A 27,981-nucleotide genomic window follows, 5' to 3' on the forward strand; every position below is an offset into this window, starting at 1 on the left:
ATGATGATGATGATGATGATGATGATGATGAGGATGATGATGATCATATTTTTCTGGTGAATGTTATATAAAACCTATGTTTATATGTATATGTATGTATATATGTATCTACTATAACTCCTTCATACATACGTGCCTAGGCACTAGACACTGGGTTGGTTGGGAAGCTGCCGGCTTTCCATTCAGTATCTACTTGTTTTGCGGTACACGTTACGTTGTCCACAAATCCTGTTTTGCCCAAAAAGCTTTGCTTCCTATGGGATGCTAATTTAAATTATTAATACAAAAATTATAATGATGTATTTAAGCATATTAAATTGTTTCAAATGTTTCAAGTGTTGCTCCTTATGTAACCCCACTCTCTTTTGTTTTTCTATCCTTCTCCACCTCCTCTCTCTATCTCACTCCCCCATCCCTAGCCTTCTTGTCTTCTCTCAACTATCTCTTTTTGTCTCTATTCCTCCCTCGCCTTACCTCAGAGTCCCACTAACCTACTCACCTCTCCTGTCCTCCTTCCCTCGGCATTCCTTCCATCTTTTCACGCCTCGTCACCTACACACTTTCTCTCATTTCATCTCTTCACAACCGCGTCTCAAAGTGCTTCCTGAGGGCTCTTGAGGCGGCCTCTGTGCATCCTTCAACAGCAGGATAATCTGGGGAGGACCCTTGCCCCAAAAGGTCTTCATTGTAATCCTTCAGGACGCTTCAAGGACGTTGGATCCCACGCTGAAAGTCTTTAAAGAAGAACTGGGGCTATCGGATACAGGGTCATAGGGTTCAGAGAGATGTGTAGTTTATATGTTTGTATAGTGAGTATACGTCACCTGTTGAACAACACTTTTCTCTCACTTCTAACTTTTAACCTTCCTCTTATCGGTTAATTATCTCGCTTTTTTAACTCTCGTATCAGCTTATCCATTGCCTTTCTTTGCACATAATTTCTCTCTTTTTGTTTCCTCCTCGTGTGCCTTTCGTAAGAGTTCGTTCCCAGTTCTTCCTCGTTCCCTTTATTTTTTTTTGTTCGAATATTTTTTTCGGTGTTGAAATTTTCCCAGAATTCTTTCCTTTGCTTTCTTTCCTCATCTTATCATTCAAGGGTTTTGCCTATAAATCTATTTTCTCTCTCTCTCTCTCTCTCTCTCTCTCTCTCTCTCTCTCTCTCTCTCTCTCTCTCTCTCTCTCTCTCTCTCTCTCTCTCTCTCTCTCTCTCTCTCTCTCTCTCTCTCTCTCTCTCTCTCTCTCTCATTCTCCTTCATTTTCCGGCTATTTCCCCCGCCGCCCATTCCTCACGTTTAGCCTCACTTCCTTCCTCCATCTCTCCCTCTCAAGGCCTGTCATATCTTTGGGTCGAGATGTGGCTCTTATTCAGAGTCACCTTGCATTTTGACTCTCGCGTATCATAAACTGGTCATTTGTTCCTTGCCCTGTGCCTCCATCCCCCTCTTCCTCTGTCCCTCCCTCAGTCCCTCCCTCCGTCCCTCCCTTCCTCCGTTCCTTCCTCTCCGCCGTGTCCACTCTGTCTGTATTGCTTTATATTTTCTTGTTTTTTCCTATGTTTATGTGCTCTTCTATTTCTTCTCCTTCAATTTTCTTCTTTCTTCTTCTTCTTCTTCCTCTTCTTTTTCTTCTTGTTCTTCTTCTTCTTTTTCTTCTTGTTCTTCCTCCATCGTCTTCTTTTTCCTGCCTGGCGATGTAATATATAGCGTTATTAAGCATGTTATTAGGCAAGCAGATGTTTCCTTTGTGGGTGTCAGATACATTATTAACGAGAAGCGCATCTTTGAGGACCGCACACTAATGGGCCTCTCGAAGTGTTGCATTTTTACCTGCCCGGCCACCTTGTCTCCAACGCCACGTGCAGGAAATTCGCCGGTGTTTTTACTGTTTCCTGTGATTATGAAGATGCAGTGTTGGTACGCTTGACGTTATTTGATATGTGTTCGGGAGACCGTGGCCCAAAATCTCAATAGAGGCTGACAACAGATGGACTGCCAGAGTAACAGCGTTAATAGCGTGGCAAACCAGGAATTATAAAAGTCAGGGCAGACAAAGGAGCAGGTGGATAGTTGAAATTGGAGTATTTGCCGGCGCAGGATGGAATACATCAACATCAGCCACAGAGAGACATATATAGAGAAAGTTGGAAAAGCGTTCGTCCTGTAGTGCTCTCGTATTGGCTGATGATGATTCTGCTAGTTGATTATTTTTGTAATTGAATAGAATAGATAATGTGGAGCGTTAATTGAATTAGAAATGGTTGGCATCATTAACCGAGTTTAGGTTTGGGGAAATTTTGCTCACAAATTTAATTTTGAGGTGGTTGCAAATTTGCAGGTCCTGGTGTTTCATCCCTTGCCTGTAGTAGAGGCAGAGAACAGAACGTTGATTAATGTTGGAAGTGTTTTGTATGATTGCATCCTTTTCCAGGTACTGTTAATGTTAAAAATACAGAACCCGTAATGCAGTGCTGCAATTGAATTTGGAAGTGGTTGGTTTTGCATTAAGGAAAAGTTTTGTTTCGTTAACTGAATTTGGAGTTTGTTGTTTTGCTCAGCAATTTTGTGTTTGGGAGCATAAACTGATAATTGAGCAGCAGGTTGTTGGCATTAATAGCATTTGTGAAAGAAAAAAATTATATGGGTATTTATATTATTTTCTTTGTTTGTTTATAAGCATAATAAGTAAATTTCACCGGAATTTATTGTGTGTATTTGTTAATTTTGCCTTTGGGAAGCGTAGAACATCAACTGAACTACTTATGATTAATGATGTTATGTGATTTTGTATTTAAAAGTGGAAGAACTTTATTAAATTGGAATTTGATCGCTTTCATTTCTTGATTACATGTAGGGAAGCAACATTTTTTTTAAATATATGACACCAGCGCTTTATGTACGAGGCATACGTTTCCTCCAGGATCAGATGAGACTCACCACTTTTATGTTACGGTTTACTGAGGAACGCTAATGCTCAGGCAGCCTTGGGGGAGAAAACGGAGAGGAAAGCACGGGCTGTCCATCTCCTCCTCCTCCTCCTCCTCCACCGACGAGTCAACAATAGAAAGGGAAAAGTTTAGAAATGCATCACACGGAGGAAGGAACGGAGGCAATGAAACTAGGCGCTCATCATAATGTTGTGCAAGGAAAAGGAACGGAGTGCTCATCTGAACGGAGCGTTTGGTAAAGGCTGAAATGAATACGGGCAAAATAATCTTGTGGAAAGGAATATTAGGATGTATTCAAAAGGTATTTTAGTGTTATCCTCCTTACACCGCAGTGCATCGTAAAGGGCAGAAAATAAACAAAAATCAGCTATATCATCTCTTCGGAAACAAATGTTAGTGGGAAGAGAAATTCCTTGATATCGTGTTTTTTGTCTTACAAACTCAGGTTCTGCTGTAAAATTAATTTCTAAGGAGAAAAACAATAAGTGTATATGTATGGAAATCCACCTAGTTTCGCTGTCTCTGTCTATTTATCTATTTATCTATCTATCTATCTATCTATCTCGCTACCGTCTTATCTGTGTTTTTATCTAACGTAGTCTGGAGACTTACCACACGGCAAAGACACACGTCACATCGACTCATTGGTTGATGGACGGAGGATAAACTTTTCTTAGATATAAAAGCAACAGCAAAGACCAAGAACACGAGGCTTTCTCCTCTCTGACACCTTTTCTAATGAGTATTGCACATCACAAAAGAAGCTGCATTAGTTGTATAAAGACTTACATTGTTTCAAGTCTTATTAGTGGTAATGGTGATATGAACAATGTGATAACAATTTATTTCTGCTAGTAATAGAGAGGAATGTAATGGGGCAAAGCATTAAAGGCAAGATTCATTCATTAAGTACAGTGAACCGGAGAAAGAGCCGCAGGGGATCTGTGAGGACTATTGAGAGAGAGAGAGAGAGAGAGAGACGGGAAACCACCCTAATGCACGTCTTTCTTTGTAGTCAAGACAGAGGGAGTTAAGGCACCAAGGTAGTTTGAGGCATTAATTAAGAAGCAATAATTGGAGTTACGGGAAGAGAAAGGGGACGGGAAGCAAGCCTAATGCGCCTCCTCCTCTGTGTAGCTGATTTATGAGCCATTACGGTAACAAGGTCCTTAGAAACATTAAGAAGCGCTGCATCCTCCCATTTCGCTTACTGATCCACATGTTCCGTTTCTCTTTTGCTCCGCACGGCACCATATACCTCAGGGTGAATCAACGGTGGAGAAAGAGGGAAGGATTTAAGGAAGGAAGGAAAGAAGGCAGCAGGGTCCTTTGAGGATACTAAGAAGCACTAGCGTGGTTTTTCACTTACTGATTCAAGTGTTCCACGTCTCCTTCACCCCACACCCCACCGTCTTGCTTTATGTGTTTGACGGTGAAGAAAGAACTAAGGAAAAGGTGCTTTGAAAAAATTCCGAAACACTACTCCGTCCCCTCCAGGAATTAAGGATGGAAGGTCGCGAGGTACTTTGAAGGACTGAAACACTGCCTCTTCCCCTTCCACTTAGTGATCCAAGTGTTCCGCCTCTCCTTAGCTTCTCGCGGCCGGCCTCGGAGGGAAGGCGTCTGGCGGCCGTAGCTCTGGTGCTATCGAGTGCTTGTGCGATACGAGGCAACTCAGAGCACCGCAATGGCTGCTGCTAGGGTCGTCAGGGTTACTGTGAGGAAGGCGTGGGTGTCTGATGCTCTCTCTCTCTCTCTCTCTCTCTCTCTCTCTAAAGAGCGGCAGTAATGCTCGCTAAATGCTCACAGTAATGCCAGTTAATGCTGCAGCGCTGGACAAGAGAGCGCCGCCACATTTGCCGCAAGATTTATGGGCCAGAAGTTCCCTGGCTCTCGGGGGTTGATATTTCACAGCGCGAGGAAAAGGACGAGCGGGGCGTTTGGCATGTTGGGGCGTGTAATAACGTGGCGGTGTGTGAGGGAGGGGGGTACCTTTTTCTCTGTGTGTGTGTGTGTGTGTGTGTGTGTGTGTGTGTTATTACTCGATGTGTTGGGTTGGTATATTTTGTGTGTTCTCTGACGTTGTAGTGCCATATTTTATCTCATACATTTTATTTATTTATTTCCTTTTCCTCTCTTTCCTTGTTCATGTTGTATCTGTGATCTCTTCATCCTATATTTTCTTCACTATTCAACTTTTCGTATCTACTCTTCTCTGGCTAAGATCTTATACATCAATTTGTTATTTTCTTTCTTTCCTCCTTTTCATCTCTGTTATCTCCCCTTCTTAAGTATTTGCCTAATTTTACTTTGTTTTGTTTTTTCTTCTCATCTTCTCTGTGTTTCAGTTATCTTCTCGTTCTTTCTCTTTTCATTTTTTCTTCTATATGTTACTATTCTGCTATATTATTTCTGCTATTTTTCTCCTATATTTTTTTTACTCGCTACTTTCCCTGTTATCTTTAGTTCTTTCATCTTTCCTTTCCTCCCGTATTCATCTTTTCCTCTCATCTCTCCTCTTCCCACCCCTCTCCTCATCTGTTCTATCCCCACCTATTCAACCGTCGCGTGCACTGTTTCCTCCTCATTGTTAGGGTTAAATTCCCTCTCGTGTGTACAACGGGCTTGGAAATTATTATATAGGATGTGTTTTATCCTTACATTACAAGCAGAGAAGGAGCGAACGAGCGAGCGAGAGAGAGAGAGAGAGAGAGAGAGAGAGAGAGAGAGAGAGAGAGAGAGAGAGAGAGAGAGAGAGAGAGATTACAGCACAGGAGTCAGTTCAAGGGCATGAAAAAAGAAAACAATAATGAGAAAAAAAGCCCGCTACTCACTGCTCCTGAAGTTAGCTGCTCCTGAGTTAGAGGAGTGGCCGAAAGAAAGGTCAATTTCGGGAGAAGTGTCCTGATCCCCTCCTCTTGAAAGAGTTCACGTCGTAGGCAGGAGGAAATACAGATGAATTAAGATTGTTCCAGAGTTTACCAGCGTGAGGGATGGAAGAGTGAAGATGCTGGTTAACTCGTGCGTAAGGGATTTAGACAGTAAAGGGATGAGCTAAGTGGAAAGTCATGTTTGGCGAGGCCGCGGGAGGGGGTGGGGGGATGCCGTTAGCAAGTTCAATAGAGCAGTCAGCGTGAAAATATCGACAGAAGATAGAAAGAGAGGCAACATGGCAGCGAAATTTATGAGGTAGAACACTATCTGTAAGAGGAGGAGAGCTGATGAGACGAAGAGCCGTAGACTCCACTCTGTCCAAGAGAGCTGTGTGAGTGGAACCTCCCCACACGTGATATGCATACTCCATACGAAGGCGGACAAGGCCCCACTACGTATATGGATAGCAACTGCGCGGGGGAAAACTGGCGGAGACGATGCAGAACGCCCAACCTCGAGGAAGCTGATTTAGTGAAAGAAATGTGAAGTTTCCAGTTAAGATTTTGAATTAATGATAGACCGAGGATGTTTAGTGTTGAAGAAGGTGACAGCTGAGTGTTGTCGAAGAATAGGGGATAGTTGTTTGAAAGATTGTGTCGAGTTTATAAGTGGAGAAATTTGGTTTTTGAGGCATTGAAGGACACAAGGTTCCTTCCTTCACCAATCGGAAATGATAGCAAGGTCTGAGGTTAAGCGTTCTGCAGCCTCCAGTCTGGAGTCATGTAATTTCTGTTGGGAGTTTGTTCTGTTGAAAGAAGTTGAATAATGCAGAGTGGAGTCGTCAGCGTATGAGCGGATAGGACAGTTTGTTATGGAAAGAAGATCATTGATGAATAACAGGAAGAGAGTGGGTGATAGGATAGAGCCCTATGGAACTCCACTGTTGATTGGTTTAGGGGAAGGACAGTGACAGTCTACCACAGCGGAAATAGAACGGCCGGAAAGGATACTGGAGATAAAGGAACAGAGAGAGGGATATAATCCGAAAGAGGGCAGTTTAGAAAGCAAAGACTTGTACCAGACTCTGTCGAAAGCTTTCGATATGTTTAGCCCAACTGGGAAAGTTTTATCGAAACGGCTAAAAGAGGATTACCAAGAATCAGTTAAGAGAGTAAGAAGATCGCCAGTAGAACGTCCCTTGCGGAACCCATACTGGCGATCAGATAGAAGGTCAGAAGTGGAAAGGTGCTTTCGAATCTTCCGGTTAAGGATTGATTTAAAAGTTTTAGATAGACAAGAAAGTAAAGCTATAGGGCGGTAGCTTGAGGGAACCCGTGCTCCCTCGTGCAGGGGGGAGCGGTCTTTTCCCTCTTAACGGGCCGTCTTCGGACAAAGGCCCGTTCCCCTAGGGGTGAATCTTTAACAACAAACAACAGTGAGAGTCAGAGACACGCCAGTCCTCGTCGACAGACCGACTTGGGCGGCTAGATTTCGATCGCCGATAGAGTCGGTCTGTCGGCACCCTGCTACGAGCCGCTACTAGGCTAAGCCCGTGCTCCCACGCGCAGGGAGGGATCATTTTTACCCTCCCGCCCGTTCCTCTAATGGTACTAGGAGTAGATCTTTAACAACAACAACAGTGAGAGGCAGTCTAGTCTCACCCGGCTGTTAAGTGTGACCTCCCACTGGATTTGCATCACACGGCGACTTCACCTCCTTGGCGGTGAAGTATACAAGGACAGATAGAAAGATAGAAATATAGATACGTCTGATTAATTTTTCTCTCTCTCTCTCTCTCTCTCTCTCTCTCTCTCTCTCTCTCTCTCTCTCTCTCTCTCTCTCTCTCTCTCTCTCTCTTTATTTACACTATTACACAATATAGGAGTGCTACATAATCAATTAAGTACAGATAGCACTATAGGCCAAAGGCAGCTTCATTAAGCGGCCCATACACGCTCAAATTTTTTGTCAAATTTTTTGATGTCAAATTATTTGACATTTGATCGTGATCGTATAATTTGATGGTTTCTAAAAGGTTTGATGTCAAATCTTTTAATCATCTGATTTCAGTAGATATTTTTTGATTTGACATCAAATAATTTGTGCGTGTGTGGCAGCTAGCAATAGTTTGCGCAAATTAGTTAGTGATTGGACATAATCAGAGGAGGACGTGCACGGCTCATCGTCATCATGGCTCCATCGAAACAGGAAAAGAAATTTCTTCTTGAGCTTATTGATGTATATAGAAGTTTACCACAACTTTGGAACGTTAAAAGTGACTGCTATAGTGACAGAAATAAAAAAGAAATGGGTTATGAGACTCTGTTACAGAAATTCCGTGATTATTATCCGGAAGGGACGAAGGAGGAGCTGAAGAAGAAAATCAACTCACTGCGGACGAGCTTCCGAAAAGAATTAAAAAAATTCAAAGACTCAAGCAGATCTGGAGCAGGAGCAGAAGAAATTTATGAGCCGTCATTATGGTGTTTTGATGCTCTTTTTTTCCTGATTGACACTCGGGAGCAAACTGAAAATTTGATGAGAAGTTTGAACGTGTAGGGCGAACGTCAAACCGTCAAATAATTTGACATCAAAAAATTTGACAAAAAATTTGAGCGTGTATGGGCCGCTAACAGCCGCCTATCTTAACCCTATTCGTTCCGACCCGGGCCACATTTGCCCCCCCCTGAGGATTTTTGTCAAAACGATCATTTTTTTTTTATTACCAAGTTTAAAAGAAAAACAGACCTACTGATAAACGTAGAAAATACCGTAGATTAAGATGCGATATCAAAAATAACCATAGGAGCCTCCGTTATCTTGCTAAACACGAATATTTAGAAACACCGACGCGAATCATTTTGAAGCACGGCGATACGCTGTGAAAAAAAACCCAACGTTCAAACGCCTCCGGATGACGATATTATTACTGTTATAAGTATTAATATACCTGTATTGTATAGTGCTATACTGCATGTTCTGCATCTTTTATGTTAACAAAGCTTTAGCTGATACACTAAACAGACCAACAAACAAGCTAGCTGTAATAAAAACATAATAAAACGTACACAGCCCGCTGTGTACGAGAGTTATTCAACGGCAGTTGGCATTTTGACACGAGCTTGTGATTGCGGCGAGGCGATGACGAATTATGGCACATACAATACTTATTTTGACACTACCATAAGGTGATAACTGTGTCTCGTACATGTTAATTTCTTCTCATGCATATGTTAATTTTTCTCCAGTATATGTACTTTGGCCAGACAATTCCTATATATAGCTAATAAAGAAAAAAACGTACGTGCTTGGAGTCAGAGAGAGAGAGAGAGAGAGAGAGAGAGAGAGAGAGAGGCCAGTCATAGGCTATTTGACCGTTTGAACCTAGCTCCCCTCTCTTCCATCTTTCATATATATATATATATATATATATATATATATATATATATATATATATATATATATATATATATATATTAACCAGGCAACAATGATAATACCCAAAATAATATCAGTGCCAGTGTCACTTGCTGCGAAATATTCATGTCATTCATATTCAGTTCCTTTCAATATAAGCAAATATACTCTAATCGGCAAAAAATTTAGCGTAATAAAAAATACTATGAAAGATAGAAGAGAGAGGGAGCTAGGTTCAAACGGTCAAATAGCCTATGACTGGCCTCTCTCTCTCTCTCTCTCTCTCTCTCTCTCTCTCTCTCTCTCTCTCTCTCTCTCTCTCTCTCTCTCTCTCTCTATATATATATATATAAAATACTATGAAAGATGGAAGAGGGGAGCCCCAAGTTCAAAACGGTCAAAGAGAGGGAGTTTAGCCTATGACTGGCATCTCTCTCTCTCTCTCTCTCTCTCTCTCTCTCTCTCTCTCTCTCTCTCTCTCTCTCTCTCTCTCTCTCTCTCTCTCTCTCTCTCTCTATATATATATCAATCTATATCTATCTATATCTATATATCTATCTATATATATATATCAATCTAAATCTATATATCTATATATATATATATATATATATATATAAATATATATATATATATATATATATATATATATATATATATATATATATAAATATATATATATATATATATATATTAACCAAACAATAATGATAATACCCAAAATAATATCAGTGCCAGTGTCACTTGCTGCGAAATATTCATGTCATTCATATTCAGTTCCTTTCAATATAGCAAATATATATTATCGGCAAAAAAAAATTACTTTCTATAAATCACTGGCCTCGTATGGTTTATTTTGGGGACCTGGATGCATTGAGAGAGAGAGAGAGAGAGAGAGAGAGAGAGAGATTATTTTGGAGAGAGAGAGAGAGAGAGAGATTATTTGGATATCAAGACGAATAGGAGAGAGAGAGAGAGAGGAGAGATTGGGATATCAAGATTTATTAGAAAGCGAAATTTAGCGTAATAAAAAAATACTATGAAAGATGGAAGAGAGGGGCTAGGTTCAAACGGTCAAATAGCCTATGATTTGGCCTCTCTCTCTCTCTCTCTCTCTCTCTCTCTCTCCTCTCTCTCTCTCCTCCTCTCTCTCTCTGACACTTATCATCAACGCCACCATCACGACCACCATCATCACCACCATCATCATCATCACCACCATCATCATCACCACCATCATCATCACCACCATCACCATCATCACCATCATCATCATCACCATCATCATCACCCACCATCACCACCATCATCACCACCATCATCACCATCATCTTCACCAACATCATCATCATCACCACCATCATCACCATCATCACCATCATCACCACCATAATCATCACCACCATCACCATCATCACCATCATCATCACCATCATCATCACCACCATCATCATCACCACCATCATCACCACCATCATCATCATCATCACCATCATCACCATCATCATCACCACCATCATCATCATCACCACCATCACCATCATCACCATCACCACCATCATCATCACCACCATCACCATCACCACCATCATCATCACCACCATCATCATCACCACCATCATCACCACCATCATCACCACCACCATCATCACCACCATCATCATCACCACCATCATCATCACCACCATCATCACCATCATCATCACCACCATCATCATCACCACCATCATCACCATCATCACCATCATCACCACCATCATCATCACCACCATCACCATCATCACCAAAAAAAAGGAGGAAGAAGAGGATGAAGAAGAGAAGAGGAAGAAGAGGAGGAAATAGAGGAAGAGGAGGAGGAGGAAGAAGAAGAGGAAGGAGTGGAAGTTGCTGTAGAGGAGGAAAAATAGGAAGAAGAAAAGGAAGAGGAAGAAGAAGAGGTAGGGAGGAAAAGGAGGAAGAAGCTAGAAGAGGAAGAAGAAGAGGATGAGAAGCTAGGAAGAGGTGGGAAAGAAGAAGAGGAGGAAGAAGAGGAAGAAGAGGAGGAAAAGAGGGAAGGGGACAATAGGGGAGGAAGAAGAGGAAGAAGGAAGAAGAGGAAGACTAGGAAGAGTAGGGAAGAAGAGGAAGAAAAAGGAGGAAGAGGATGAAGAAGAGGAAGAGGAAGAAGAAGAGAGGAGGAAATAGAGGAAGAGGTGGGAGAGGAGGAAGAAGAGAAAGAGGAAGAGGAGGAAGAAGAAGGAGCAAAATCAAGAAAAGGAAGAAGAAGATGGAGAAGGAAGAAGAAAAGGAAGAGGAGAGGAAGAATGAGGAAGAAGAGTAGGACGAAGCTAGGGAAGAGGAGGAAAGTAGGAAGCTAGAGGAAGAGGAAAAGGAAAAGAAGAAGAGTGAAGAGGAGGGGAAAAGAGGGAAGAGGAAAAGGAGAAAGAAGAGGAAGAGGAGGAAGAAGAGGAAAGGAGGAAGAAGAGGAGGAAGGAAAAGGAGGAAGAGCAGGAAGAAAGAGTAAGAGGAAGAAGAGGAGGAAATAGAGGAAGAAGGAGGAGGAGGAGGGGAAGAACAGGAAGAGGAGGAAGATGAAGAAGAAGAAGAGGGAAGAAGGAAGGAAGAAGGAAGAAGAGGAAGGAGGCAGAAAGAAAAGGAAGAGGAAGAAAGAGGCGAGAAGCTAGCGAGAAAAGGAAAAGGAGGAAGAGGAGGAAGAAGGAAGAGGGAAGAATAAAGGAGAAAAGAAGAGGAAGAGGAGGGAAGAAGAAAGGAGAAAGAAGAGGAGGGGGAAAAGAAGGAAGAAGAGGAAGAAGAAGAAGAAAAGAAGGAAGAATAGGGAAGAGGAGGAAGAAGAAGAAAAGAAGGAAGAATAGGAGGAAGAGGGAGAAAAGGATTTATTTCTTGAGAGTTTCTTTTCACTCATTTATTCACTATTGCTTACACCATTGATTAGGTTCCAGTAATTAGTGTTCATCAGAGCGTTATTGTTGTTCTGAAAAATCAATACGATGCTGGCTATACGAGGGCGAAAAATCTCAAGGGGTCGGAACGTATAGTTAGGGTGCCCAAACTACCCACATTATCAAGACCACCTATCAACCCAATTTCAGATTCAAGGATCAAAATGATCAAAATGAGCTCTGGGAGGGCAGCATGAGCCAATGCAAGATGGCGCTACCTTATAAACACTTGCCTGCGCCAGAACGGGCTGGGCTGACCATCAGGACCCACCGGAATGAAGCCTTGACCGACCATCAGGATCCACCGGGAAGAAGCCTACCTGGCGCAATAGGCAGCAAAATGTAAAAAAAAAAAAAAGACTAGTAGGCTGGCAAAGCGTAGATAAGGAAGAAAGATTGCAGCCATAACTGTGTAAAAATAAACTCAAATCTTTCTTCAGTTGTTACATAAAACAACAGAAAGGACACTGGGAAAAGTGGTATTGACCTCAACAAACAGCGACGCAGTAATTAGGTGACTGACAGCCAAGTACATCAGCAAACCCTTAAACAATTATTTTTCCTCGGTGTTTAATACTGGTTTCCTCCTCTCACAATACCACCAACACCAGTACTATTGTAAACTGGAGAATGTCAATTTGAAAATAACCGATGAAGTCCTTAAAGCTCTCCATTTGACTTAAAAACAATAAAGTCCCGACCGACAAAGTATATCCGAACTCTCTGCTGGAAGAAAATGAAGCGAAATACTTCCTCCCTCACAACCTTATGCCCAATATAATCCTGGTGACAAGGTTATCGTCCTCTTCAGATTGAAAAAGGCTAACGTGACACCGATTTTCAACAGGAGACAAAAAAGTACCAGGTAATTACAGGCCCATTAGTCTACTTCGGCTTGTAGGTAAGCTACTTGAGGGCATAATTCAGAGACAAAATTTGTGAATTACCTGAAAGCCACTCATTGATTTGGGGACTCACAACATGGCTTCCGAAACAAAAGATCCCGCCTATCAAACCTATTAACCTTTTTATAACGACTCCTTTCACTGTTTCAGACGTAACCAAATCACTGGACGGTAAACTATCTTGGATTTTGCAGCGGGGTTTGATAAAAAGTCCCGCATCATAAATTACTTTTACAAATTAAAGCAAATAGGGTATTGACGGTCGGCATAAACCAATGGATCGCGAATTGGTTGGAGCAACAGACAACAAAGAGTAGTGATTGACGGATTTAATTTCAGAGGAAGCGCGCTCGCTCACTAGTGGTGTCCCTCAGGGCTCTGGTCCTGGCCCAGTGTTTCCTTCATTATTTGCCATCAACGACGTGGTGTTGGACTCAATAACCGCATTAGTAAATTTGCAGACGACAAAGATTGGTAACTCGGTTCATACCGACGTAAAGACAGAGCAAAGGCTCCAAGAGGATTTGGTACAAAATTTCAGCTTGGTCGGATACATGGGAGATGCCCTTTAACGTAGACAAAAGCAGCTGCATCCAGGTCCCAAGTTGAACGAGGAATAAGAAGTTCGAATACGAAATGCGTGCGGCGTTAAACCTGTAAAGCGTTCAATGCGTCAAAGACTTGGGGGGTCAAAATCGCGTCAAACCTCAAATTCTCACAGCAATGTGGCATCGATGCAGCAAATAAAGGTAACAGAATGTTGGGCTTCATTAAAAGAAACTTTGTATTCAAGAATAAAGATGTAATAATTCCTGCTCTACAACAGTTTAGTCAGACCCCACTTCTGGAATATGCGGTACAGTTTTGGTCTCTCCACCATGCAAAGGATATTGCTAAATTAGAAGGTGTTCGCGTTCGTCGGGCAACGAAAATGATCCCTTCCTTGCGCAACAAATCCTGCGAAGAAAGGCTTTACCCCTTAACATGTTCTCTCTTGAGAAACGTCGCCTCCGAGGAAAACTGATCGAATGTTTTAAAATACTTCTAATGATTCTACGAATGTAGACAGATCAACATTGTTTTGGATGATCGATGACACTTTGGCAGCACGAATATGAAATTCAATGGCGTGTAAAACTCAGATGTAGACAAGTAAATTCAGACTGCACCAATTTTTTCTTCACCAACGTTGTAGTGCGAGAATGGAATTACCTTCCACCATCAGTGGTCCAGGTGCAAAATAATGATTGACTCCTTCAAAAATAAGTTTTGGACTCGACCGTCACTTCCTTCAAACTCCCACACATCAACTAGAGTAGAAATGCAACGTTTGGAGTCTTCTGATTAATGTAAAATCACTTAGAAAGTTTAAGGAGACAGACCACAAGCCTGGACCATAGGGGTCTGTGTGGTCTGATTTTCTCGTAAATCTATAACCCTTCTCTGCACACAGGACGGATTGATTCAAAATTTTCTCCCATCGGGCAGCTTGTGACTCGAAGGCTCCTCAACGAAGCAGTGCGTGTCATCCGAGCAAAAACGAGTCACGGCCACGTCCCTCCCCTTCGCCCGTGTAAATAGACGCTGATCATCGTAACAACAAACCCGTAACTCGTGATCCCGCAAGTACCACCACCCTATTACACGTGCTTCTCTAGATAACTTAAAAACCTTAGTTTCAACTGCGCGTAGCCTAAGAAACAATTTGATGAACTGAGATGTCTTGCTTAACAGAAAATTTTTGGGATATAATTCATAACTGAAACATTTATCGACACCACAAATATTGATTTAAGTTCCGAATACAAATATAGGATGGCTACAGACCTTCAACAAAGATCGTAAACCGTACAGGTGGTGGCGTCGTCCTTTATGTCAAAACACATACATACATACATACATGCCCACTCACCCAACACACCAACACTGAGAGTTTTAGAAAATTGTAAAAATATATAAATAAAATAATATTCCACGACGATTATCTCCCTTGCTTTCCAATATATTTGCATAACTGAATAACCTGGCTAAGATAAACTAATGGGGCGAAGGAAGAAGAAAGAAGAAGAAGAAGAAAGATTGAAATGCTGGGATGGGAAAGGGAAGAGAGATTAAAAAGAAAAAGAAGAAAAGAAAACTCATTGTGAGAGGAAAGACAATGAGACGGTGCAGCTATACTATTGCAGCAGCATAAAAGATAAATATTTCATCATTTTCATCATAATTCATAATACCTCCAAGATCATCCCATAATACGAAGCCTAATGCATCACCTCATTACGGAAGCATAAATGTATTGGCACTCCCGAATACTGAATCAGTACCCGGCGACTTGCCTGTGTGTGTGTGTGTGTGTGTAATAATAATGATGATAATAAAACGGTTTATTCAGTTACGGCAGCCCTGTTAGGCTGAAAATTTACATATTCTAAATACATTCTAAGAAAACTTTGCTAACGAGACAAGTATAAAAAGAAGTGGGGTTAGGGTAAGAGGGTCTGAAATATCTGTGAGAAGGTTAGGATGATGGTGCTTTGGGGGGGAGGAGATTCAGTGTGAGTGTGCCGGGAAGGAGGGGGGTAGGGTTGTCTCTTCCATATGACGGTGAGGTGGTAATCTTCGGGGTCAGCGCTGGGTTAGGTGACAGCTGATGGTGGGATGCAAATGGGCAGAAACTGGGTCACTCAGTTTACCCAGGCTACGAGTGTGTGTGTGTGTGTGTGTGTGTGTGTGTGTGTGTGTGTGTGTGTGTGTGTGTGTGTGCTCGTGTGTGTGTGTGTGTGTGTGTGTGTGTGTGTGTGTGTTGTTGGATGTATTAATGTACTTGTATGTGGGTGGGTGAGTGTGTTTGTATCTCTGTCCTGTCTCTCCAACACTTTTTTTTATCTGTCTGTTCATTCTGTTTATCCGTCTATTTTTATCTTTACAACTATTCTGTTTCTTCTCTACGTCAATCTGGCTGGCTGGCAAGATTTATATAAGTTTCCAATTATTGCGTAAATTCTCTCTCTCTCTCTCTCTCTCTCTCTCTCTCTCTCTCTCTCTCTCTCTCTCTCTCTCTCTCTCTCTCTCTCTCTCTCTCTCTCTCTCTCTCTCTCTCTCTCTCTCTCTCTCTCTCTCTCTCTCTCTTTGCGACAAGGCATCGTCCCTTCGGACTGGAAATAGGCTAACGTGACGCCGATTTTTAAGAAAGGACACAAAAAAGTACCAGGTAACTACCGACCCATTGGTCTAACTTCAATTGTAGGTAAGCTACTTGAGAGCATAATTAGAGACAAAATTGTGAGTTACCTCGAAAGCCACTCATTAATTGGGGATTCACAACATGGCTTCCGTAACAAAAGATCCTGCCTGTCAAACCTACTGACCTTTTATAACGATCTCTTCTCATTTATGACGTAACCAAATCATTGGACGTAGTCTATCTTGATTTCCAGAAAGCGTTTGATAAAGTCCCACATCATAAATTACTTTATAAATTAAAGCAAATAGGCATTGACGGTCAAATAAACCAATGGATCGCGAATTGGTTGAGCAACAGACAACAAAGAGTTGTGATTGACGGATTTAACTCAGAGTGGGCGCCGGTCATTAGTGGTGTCCCTCAGGGCTCGGTTTTTGGCCCAGTGCTCTTCATTATTTACATCAACGATGTGGATGTTGGACTCAGCAATCGCATTAGTAAATTTGCAGACGACACAAAGATTGGTAACTCGGTTCTCACTAACGAAGAGAGGCAAAGCCTCCAAGAGGATTTGCACAAAATATCACCTTGGTCGGATAAATGGGAGATGCCCTTTAACGTAGACAAGTGCCAGGTCCTTCAAGTTGGAACAAAAAATAAGAAGTTCGATTACGAAATGCGCGGCGTTAAACTCATAAGCGTTCAGTGCGTTAAAGACCTGGAGGTCAAAATCGCGTCAAACCTCAAATTCTCACAACAATGCATCGATGCAGCAAATAAAGCGAACAGAATGTTGGGCTTCATTAAAAGAAACTTTTTATTCAAGAATAAAGATGTAATACTTCCGCTCTACAATAGTTTAGTCAGACCCCACTTGGAATATGCGGTTCAGTTTTGGTCTCCCCACCATGCAAAGGACATTGCTAAACTAGAAGGTGTTCAGCGTCGAGCAACAAAAATGATCTCTTCCTTGCGCGACAAATCCTACGAAGAAAGCCTTTCCACCCTTAACATGTTCTCTCTTGAGAAACGTCGCCTCCGAGGAAAACTGATCGAATGTTTTAAAATACTTAATGGTTTCACGAATGTAGACAGAACAAAATTGTTTATGATCGATGACACTTTGCGAACGAGGAACAATGGCATAAAACTCAAATGTAGACAAGTAAATTCAGACTGCACCAAATTTTTCTTCACCAACGTTGTAGTGCGAGAATGGAATAAGCTCCCACCATCAGTGGTCCAGTGTAAAACGATTGACTCCTTTAAAAACAAGCTCGACCGTCACTTCCTTGAACTTAATATTAACTAGAGTAGAAAAGCAACGTTTTGGAGCCATCTGATTGATGTAAAATCACTTAGGTTTAAGGACAGACCACCTAGTCTGGACCATGGGGTCTGTGTGGTCTGATTTTTATGTAAGTCTATGTAATTCTCTCTTCACTTTCCTTAATTTTTTTCATTTTATTCTCTCTCTCTCTCTCTCTCTCTCTCTCTCTCTCTCTCTCTCTCTCTCTCTCTCTCTCTCTCTCTCTCTCTCTCTCTCTCTCTCTCTCTCTCTCTCTCTCTCTCTCTCTCTCTCTCTCTCTCTCTCTCTCTCTCTCTCTCTCTCTCTCTCTCTCATTCTGTTTGTCCGTCTATTTTTATCTTTACAACTATTTTGTTTCTTCTCTACGTCAATCTGACAATTATTGCGTAAATTCTCTCTCTCTCTCTCTCTCTCTCTCTCTCTCTCTCTCTCTCTCTCTCTCTCTCTCTCTCTCTCTCTCTCTCTCTCTCTCTCTCTCTCTCTCTCTCTCTCTCTCTCTCTCTCTCTCTCTCTCTCTCTCTCTCTCTCTCTCTCTCTCTCTCTCTCTCTCTCTCCTTCACAATCCTTAATTTTTTCTCCTTTTGTTCTACCTGTACGGGGGCTTCGTGGTGCAGCGGTTAGCGGGCGGCTTTTCCGATACCCTACGCCCCTGTCCACCCAGCAGTGAATGGGTGCCAGGTTTTAATCGGGGGTTGTGTCCCGTCTCCTGGGATCTGTTCCCTTCTCATATAATTCCTTCCCCTCCTGTCTCTCCAGCATATGACCACAGATGTTGCGTCGACTAAACGAAACTTTCCAACTTTTTCTACCTGTACGTCAACACATATCCTTCAGTGGTTATTATGCAGACTTTGATTTCCTTAAAGTAAGTAAAATTAAGGTCAAATTTCCCTCCGCTTAGCTCACTGCCCACTTTAGTTCCCAGAAGCGAGTCTTTGAATATCCTGGAAATTTGCATGTCTATCTAGGGAACTGAAGGGTAGCATTGGTGTAAAATATGATCTAATTTTATTCTTAACACTTCAGAGAGAGAGAGAGAGAGAGAGAGAGAGAGAGAGAGAGAGAGAGAGAGAGAGAGAGAGAGAGAGAATGCACTGAACAATACCTGCCACACTATCTTTATCACCGCCTCAATAGCAAGCTGAAAAATTGTTTGTTCTCGGGAAAAGTGTGGTTAAAATGGGAAGAGCAATATGCTGTCGGTAAAAATTTATATATCGAAGGCGCGAACACACACACACACAAACACACACACACACACACACACACACACACATTCACACACACACACACACACACACACACACACACACACACACACACACACACACACACACACACACACACACACATTCACACACACACACACACACACACACACACACACACACACACACACACACACACACACACACACACACACACACACACACACACACACACACACACACACACACACACACACACACACATCTGAGTAAATGTGACAGACAGCTCTCTTCTTTACTTTTCGGTTATTTTGTAATGATATTCTGCGGGGCCACACAATATATATTCTTTTTTTTTATATATTTTTATAAGGCAAATTTGCCTCAATAAGATGAAACAAAATTTTACTTTTTCTCTTTTGCTGGAAGAAATTAGCATAAAGCTTTGAGTATGTCTGACAATTTGTAGACATGCAACAAGAAAATGAGAGAGAGAGAGAGAGAGAGAGAGAGAGAGAGAGAGAGAGAGAGAGAGAGAGAGAGAGAGAGAGAGAGAGAGAGAGAGAGAGAGATGGGAGGCGTGTTTTTCATATCGAGTAACATTTCCGTTTTTTCTGTATTTTCAGGTTTTCAATCAGCCATGACTCCACAGCATAACGTTTTGCTCGTCGTCTGTACCTGTCTATTAGGTGAGTTATTAAATCTTTTATTAACATTTAACGTTTAGGGTTAGAGAAAAGCGTTGTACATAGCTATTCCTTCTGCAAAACATTTAGTGATTAACTGAAAAAGAAAATTACACTTTCCCTAGTAAACGGATACAATAGCAACAGTGAAGTCATTACCTAGACAAATATGATGGATATTATATTGTATATGTTATACAACACATATGTTTCGGTAACTTGGTAATGTTCACACCAGTGTAGCATTTAATATGCACACACCCAGATATAGCAGTCCACAGTCGTTATTATACTTATAACTTGCACTCCACAAGTATTATACATCTAATTTGCACTCCCCTTGAATTATCCGCACTCCTCCAGTATGTATAGTAAGCACTCGTTTTGTGTCAGATATCTTTTTGACCCAATCATTATTATCTAATGTGTATACTGAGTTGAATTGAGCTGTATCATTTACCAGACCTAACCTAACATTATCTAAGCTAACCTAATCTAAGATTTTTCAACCCACATAGATTTTGACTACGTTATATACTCGTGTTGAGCGAGTCCAAAACACCGTCACTCATCCATTTAATTAGTTAGAGAAATGTTTTCAAGGGTCGTGGCTCTGTCAGTATTAGAGAGAGAAAATATACCCAAATTTAAGCAAGAATTAGAATATTAAGTAGAAAGAGGATAAAGTAAATGAGATAAATCGATGTTTTAACGAGAGAGAGAGAGAGAGAGAGAGAGAGAGAGAGAGAGAGAGAGAGAGAGAGAGAGAGAGAGAGAGAGAGAGAGAGAGAGAGAGAGAGAGAGAGACGCAAATAAGAAATAAAACCGATAATTTAATCACAAAATCAGTGATCAGAAAAGTATAAGTTAGACGACCAGTTCGAAATGAAAAGGTTTAAAAATGTTGGCAAATTTCCGTGTGCGTGTGTAGAAAACGGAGTGTTGCGGCCCGCTAAGGGGATTAAAAGGTAATTAGATAACGCAGAGTAAACTAATGTACTTTATATTTTTTTTATCTCTCCAACACTAAACGTTTGTAGTGTTTTATGTCGCGTCTTTCTATTTGATTTTTTTGTCTTTCTCTAAATTTTATTGTCTTCCTTTATTTATTGTTGTTTTAATGATTCTCATTCTACATTTCATTCTTTAATTATTCTTTGTTTTCCTTATTCCTTCTTTCCTAATTAACTTGTTTCACCTATTCTTTCGTTCGTTCCTTTCGTTCTTTTCCTCTTTCCGTCTTTCCGTTCAATCATTCATTTTTAATTTCATGTTTTCTCTTCATTGTTCTTTCTTTCTCTTTCCATTCACATAGCTTACAGCCAGAAACAAATATTTTCAGTCGTTGGTAAAATCATAGTCATGAAATTTTCGTTGTTTAAAAGAGAACGAGATAATTCATTTTATCGTTTTAATGAATTAATGCGTCAGTGGCAAAAGAATCTCTCTCTCTCTCTCTCTCTCTCTCTCTCTCTCTCTCTCTCTCTCTCTCTCTCTCTCTCTCTCTCTCTCTCTCTCTCTCTCTCTCTCTCTCTCACACACACACACACACACATACACACACACTCAAGCAGGTGGTACTCCAAGATCCGTGACCTGTGTGGATGAAACATGACCACCGCCTCCATCACCGACATCTGCCAGTCCCTGCCCAGCCTAGACCTCACCTCACTCACCGCCTATCTACCCACACCTGCACCACTCCCTTTAGTTCAAGAGTACGAGGTTGCCAACACGCTACTCAAGCTCAAATCGAGATCCTCCATTACTCCAGTTGACCTCCCTATCAAACTTTACCAAGAATTGTCCACTGAATTAGCCACCCATCTGTGCTCCATCATCAACGCCTCTCTCCATCAAAGTCAGTGTCCCGCAGACTGGAAGACAGCCTACGTTGCCCCAGTCCCGAAAACAAGCACATCTCAGTCCCTCAGCGACTACAGGCCCATCGCCATCACCCCGATCCCCAGCCTGCTCTGTGAAGGCTTCATCTTCAGCTGGGCCTATTCTCACCTCGCCCCCCTCATGGACCAACACCAATTTGGGAACATCAAGTCCTCCTCCACCACTCACTGCCTCGTTGACCTTCTCGGTTACGTCTACAGGAATCTTGAAAAACGCAAAACATCAGTGGCCCTCACCTTCGTAGACTTCCGGAAAGCTTTCGATCTCGTTTACCACACCATCGTCATCACTATAGCCATCAACCTCCAGCCTCACCCCAGCCTGGTGTCCTGGCTCACACAGGAGTCAGGTCGTAAGGCATCAGGGAGAGACCTCCACCCCTCAGCACCTCACCTGCGGGGTCCCCCAGGGGACCAGGATGGGACCATTATGCTTCCTGATGCTTGTAAACGACGCTATGACGGACACCAGTGATCGGTGGAAATATGTGGACGACATCACCCTCGTCACCTCTATTAACAACAACAACCCGGATTACAGCCACCTCCAGCTCCTCCTTGGCCGCCTCTACACTTGGACCACCGACAACAAAGTCACCCTCAATACCAACAAGACTACAATAATGCACATCCACACCTCCTCAGACACCCTTCTCCTTCCCTGTGTCTCCATCGACGGCCGTCCCCTCCAGGTGGTTCAGTCTGTCAAGCTTCTCGGCCTCACCGTTGACAAACTGACGCGAGGCCAACACGTCATCTCCCTCATAAAGCCAGCCACATACCAACTACACCTCCTCCGAATACTGAAGAAGCTGGGGACACCAGTGCGTGAGCTGGCGAGTGTGTACTCCACCTTCATACTCCCTCCGCTCACATACGCGTCCCCAGCTGGTCATCTTCCCTCAACGCCACTCAACGCCATAAACACGAGCGGATGCAGAAAAGGGCGGTGCGGCTGATCCTGGGGACCGGCTACGCCACCTACCAGGAGGCCCTCCCCGCCCTGCACCTCACCACCCTTCAGGCCTGCCATCAACACCTCCTCCAGCAGTTCGCCGCCAAACTCCTCCACCACCGACGACACAGGAACCTGCTCCACCCGGTAGCTCCCCCTCCCCGCTACAATGTCCGGCACCTTAACAAGCTGCTCCCCATACGTGCGCGTACTGACAGATATAAGAAAAGTGCAATACCCACAATAGTGGAAATCCTGAACACATAGACACTTTACTCCTAAGTTAATTTTAAGTTTGTAATTTTAATGATCTCCATATATAATATGTATATTTTCAGCTCTCGAGCTGCTCATCCCTAAATAAACCGTATATTATTATTATTATTATTATTATTATTATTATTATTATTATTATTATTATTATTACACACACACACACACACACACACACACACACACACACACTGGACATACGTTTTTCATCCTTATTCAGTGTTAGTTATGACTGTTGTATTTCATTGCATGCTTATTCCGTCCACCTCCTCTACCTCCTCAGCGTCTTCTTCTCCCTCCACTCATCATCCCCTCCCCCTTATTCTCTTCTTCCTCCAATTACTCCTCCTCCGCCTCTACTTCTTGATCTTCGTCCTTCTCTTCTTATGTGAGCGCTGATCAACCATCGCAGAGTAAAATTCACAACCTGAAAAAACGGTGTTTTACAAAGAGGAGGAGGAGCTGTGAACACACACACACACACACACACACACACACACACACACACACACACACACACACACACACACACACACACACTGCTCTGGTAGCTCAATCGGTTAGAGCGCCGCGCTGCAAGGCTTCACGGCCAAACAGGCGGCGGTTCGAGCCCTGCTCAGGTCGGATTCTTTCCGCTGACTAGGAGTGGTTACTGTCCCCTTTTGAGCAAGGGGGATGGGGTGTGTGGTTGTGAGGTCCTGGCAGTACCCAGAGATCGACAAAATGAGCACTTGCTCACGTCGTGAGGGTACCTGCTGGTGAAAGCGAGTCCAACTCGTGATCAGGCCGTGGTGAATTACACACACACACACACACACACACACACACACACACACACACACACACACACACACACAGATGCTCCATAGTTCAAGGGTTATCATTTTCGGATTACAGCTGAGAGGTCCCGAGCTCGATATCTGGAGGGAATTAAGACGGACAGGTAGTCTCCTTCATCCCTGCTCCTAAGGTTTGGGAATCAGTCGGTGGCTGATGGTTCTTCCGTTATAGTCTTCCTTTTGTTCTTTATTTTCTTCTTTTTATCTTCTTGATTATTCTTTTATTTTTTTCCTTATTCATATATCCCCGTTCTTTCCTTTTTTCCTTTCCTCATCTTTTCCTTCCTTCTTTCCTCCCGTCTTTCCTCTCTCTCTACTTCCCTCTCGTCCTCCCTTCTTTCCTGCCTTCCTTCGACAAGCAACAGCCGTAAACACACGTCTTTACCTCTCCTCCCTGCCTCTCTTTGTCTTCCTGCGGCGGCGGGGCGGAGCGCTTCCAGCCCTCCTGCCACCTTCCCTCATTCCCTCGCCTCCCTCGGTTCGATTCCCGCACGAACTCGCGTCTCGTCGCTCAAGTCAAAGTTTCGCGGAGGCTCGTGTTGCTTCCGGTGGCTTTTTCTTATCCCTCTTCTTGTTTCTTTTGGTTGTTCTTGTTCCTGTTGCGATGTTTCCTCCATTTCTTCTTTCTTGTTTCTATTTTAGTTTTTGTTTTCTTCTCTCCTTCGTTTTTCTTTTCGGTTTTCTTATTATTTTATTTTATTTTATTTTTCTTCTTCTTCATCTTCTTTTTTCTTCTTCTTTTATCTCTAAATATAGAGGTTTATGAATATATAAAAAAATACGCTATTTATGATGCAATCAGTATGCGAGAAGAGCACGCTCACACACACACACACACACACACACACACACACACACACACACATGCCTACTTCTCGCGTTTCAGGAATCGCCCTCAAAAGAAATTGATTAGGTGAGCCGCGAGTTAAAAAAAATGATGCGTAGCGGAGGCGCGTCAGGCAAACCAGCTTTTTGTCGTTCCCATTCCAATTCCAATTCCCCGCAGCTCAATACGAGTTCCTGAGAGAAAAACACGGTAAAAACCGAACATCGTGGCCTCGTTGTAGGGACGGACTCTATTCGCCTCCTCATGACTCCTCGGGAAATGAGGAAGAGAGTGTTTGTGATGGTTTAGCCGGGTTTTTATGATGTCTTGTCCATTCTATTATTTGTAGGGAGTTGAGATTTAAATATGTGATAGCTTATTGTGTGTGATGTAAATGCAATAGCAAATCTCATTTAGTAGTTCAAGATGTAAAAAATAATTGATGTGGTAATCTAGAGTGAAATATGTAATTCTTCAGAGAGAGAGAGAGAGAGAGAGAGAGAGAGAGAGATGGGGGCCGTTATCCATTAGCTATCATTCCTTGAGGTATTTATATATAATATGCCTCCGCCAAAACATCTAAGAGAATGTTGTATATTCACACGTCATTAGACACGCTGACATGCCTCGCGTCACTCCTCTTACGTAATTAGCGCAAAGGTAAGAGAGAGAGAGAGAGAGAGAGAGAGAGAGCGCGCGCGCGCGCGGTTGCTGAGGTCAACCAGCATCTACGCTTGATACGGGAGTGGGGGGAGTGCTGGCAGGTGAACTTTGCTCCTGAGAAGACTCAGGCGATGGTGAACTCTCGGTCCCCAGCAGCCACACAAGCTGTCGAAGGAAGGGTGATGTTTGGCTCCGTCACCCTCCCGCTCCAGGATTACGTCAGGATCCTCGGAGTGGACTTGGACCGAGAGCTGCGCTTCGACCGCCTCCTGAAACACGTCGCCCACCAACCCTCCCTACGTGTCTCTGCCCTTCGTAGAGTGGCTAATTTCCTCGACAAGCGAGGAATTATGCTCCTCTACAAGGCCCAGGTAAGATCCTACCTGAAGTACGGGGCTCTGACCTGGATGTCCAGCGCTGCCACACACCTGCAGAGACTGGACAAGGTGGAGTGACGGATGCAGCGACTGTTACAGGAGAACAACCCCAAGCCGCCCCCTCAGGATATTATACATCTAGACACTCTGGAGCACCGCCGGGACGTCACTGCGCTGGTGGTGTTCCACAAGGCCCAGGTACAGGGAGTACCACACCTGGCGAGACTGAGGCTCCCCCCGCGAGAGGCTGTGACAGATACGAGAACGATACTCTCCAGCCACGAGCAGGTCGGGGTGCCGAGGTCACGCGCCAGCCAGCACCAACGGACTTACACCTCCAGGGTGTCCCGCCTGTGGAACACATTCATTGCAGCAGGGCCAACAGTGAGGGAAATGTCCACCCAGCAGGTAAAAGTAGCTGCTCACAGGTGGCGAAGAACATGTCCCACACCACTAGTGATGCTAAATACACAGTGAACAAGTGTAAAGGGCTTTTGAAATAATGCACGAGAAAAAGTGACATTTTAAGCCCTGAAAAGTGCAGAGTGAAACATATGCTACTCGAACGATCGCATAAAGTGTCGTCGGCGAAATACAAATATGTTGTGTACTATAGATTCGTCAGTTTAAATAAAAGAGAGAGAGAGAGAGAGAAGCCAACAGATATCAAATTAATGATAAAAATATAACATAGCAGCGCGTGTAAACAAGCCTGACATGCTGGGAATGCTGCACAGAATTTTAATGTTGAAGGTGTTGAAAGTAATGATGAGCAAAAGCGGCGTGTTAGGAAGACACCTACCGAGACGGGCGTGTAAACCTGTCAAACCCTTTCAAAGATCCTCCTGTGCCCTCACGCTCCGGTTTTCTATTGTCTCATCAATGCGAGAGAGTAGTTCAGTATGCTCTCTAACTACTCTCCACACAACACTACATACACGCAACACACACAAATTCCTCATAATGTATAAAAGTTACGGTAGTACAATGCAGTGTCCCCACCCGGAGGGGGAGAAACAAATGCCCACAGATCGGTCTTCACTCTTTGCTGCAGACCCAAAAGGTGTCCCGATATCTCTTCCAACTTCTGTATCAACTTCCGCCACATTCGCAGTCTTAGCAAACTACTTTCAAGTTCATGTGATATTAAGGAGGAACTCGATCACGTTATCTAATTAATGTTATGGGATCAAGTAATAGTTCCACGCTTCTCACTAATTCATGTGCTAATGAGGAGGCGCTCGTTTATTTTCTCTAATTCATTTAATGGGATTAAATTAGAATCCCACACTTATCCGTAAGTCTCTAATTCGCTATATTTCAGGAAACAACGTTCGCCAGTGATTCACGTTACAGCACGTCATTATAAAAGTTGTTTCTGAAGGGATATGATGTGATGGACGTCAGTCGTCTATAGGTTAGTGATTTCCAACGGCTTAATCCTTTTCCTGAAGATGAGGCCATGGGATTGACGTGACAATTCCTTTTCTTTGTGATATTACGTGAGTTTCTTCTCCAGCGGCTTATTCGAACGTTGATAACGGTTTCAGTGCGGTTGCTCGTGTTTACTGTCTTTCCTGTCTCCTTTCTCGTGGCCTCGTGTTGTTCTGTGACGTTATTGCTCCCGAGTCGTTTGAATTTCCCGTCATTTCCTCCTCGTCTCGCGGCTCATTACGGCCTCATTAGCAATTAGACGAGCAGGGAGAAGCCTCTAATTAATATACCGTACTCATTTCTCTTCCATCGACACCTTCACTAAATTTTCCCTCAAGATAGAGAAAATTAAGTGTATGTGTGTGTGTGTGTGTGTGTGTGTGTGTGTGTGTGTGTGTGTGTGTGTGTGTGTGTGTGTGTGTGTGTGTGTTTATTTGCCTGTCTGCATGTCTTTGGGAACTGGGACTAATACTGGGCATTGTCGCTTAGGACTAGAGCTCTTCTGAGGAGAGACAAGGAGCGATATGTCAGGGGTCTCGCTGAGGATGTCGAGGGTCATTTAAATGTGAATGACCCCCGACCTGCTTACCGAGCCCTGAAGAAGCTCTGCTCCGAGTATCCCTCTCAAGTGAGCGCTATCTGAACAGCTGATGGCTGCCTCGTGTTGGACATGGATGGACAGAGGACTCGTTGGGCTGAATACTTTGAGCAGCTGTACATGGCGGACCCTCCACGTGGGCAGCTTCTAGCTGCTGGGTTGCAGGTGGCGGATACTAATCCACCCACCGACGGAGGCCCACCCTCTCGGGCTGAGGTCAGAGAGGCTGTGGCAAAGTTGAGGGGTGGAATGGCACCTGGCACGTGTAATATCAGTGTGGAGCTGCTCAAAGCTGGAGATAAGGCCATGATCCGCGGGTTGCATGCTGTCTTAACTGCCGTATGGCAGTCCCGTACCATTCCTCCTGACTGGAAGAGGGGGTTGGTCGTCCCTATCAGGAAAGGGCAAGGGGACCGACATGACTGCAACAACTACCGTGGTAGTACACTGCTCAGTGTACCAGGCAAGGTGCTTGTCCACCTATTGCTGATGCGAATTCGCTACCAGCTGCTGAAAATGCAGAGACCTAAACAGTCTGGGTTTACGCCTGTTAAGTTAACAACTGACCGTGTCCTAGCGCTTCGCGTACCGGTTGAGCGGCGACGTGAGTTTCGACAGGGGATGCTTGCGGACTATGTCGATCTCA

At 43.3% G+C, this 27,981-nt stretch overlaps 1 protein-coding gene across 1 annotated transcript in view; it reads left to right on the top strand.

Moving 5' to 3' along the window:
• The window catches only part of LOC126997938 (hemicentin-2-like), a 162,905-nt gene that overhangs the window by 53,890 nt on the left and 81,034 nt on the right, over positions 1–27,981 (top strand). The window contains exon 2 of the mRNA XM_050859190.1: positions 19,407–19,469. Within this exon, the coding sequence (XP_050715147.1) occupies positions 19,421–19,469 (49 nt within the window). The 5' untranslated portion in view covers positions 19,407–19,420. The remainder of the gene's footprint in view (positions 1–19,406; positions 19,470–27,981) is intronic.

Source organism: Eriocheir sinensis, chromosome 13 (genome assembly GCF_024679095.1).
Source record: "Eriocheir sinensis breed Jianghai 21 chromosome 13, ASM2467909v1, whole genome shotgun sequence".
Taxonomy (NCBI): domain Eukaryota; kingdom Metazoa; phylum Arthropoda; class Malacostraca; order Decapoda; family Varunidae; genus Eriocheir; species Eriocheir sinensis.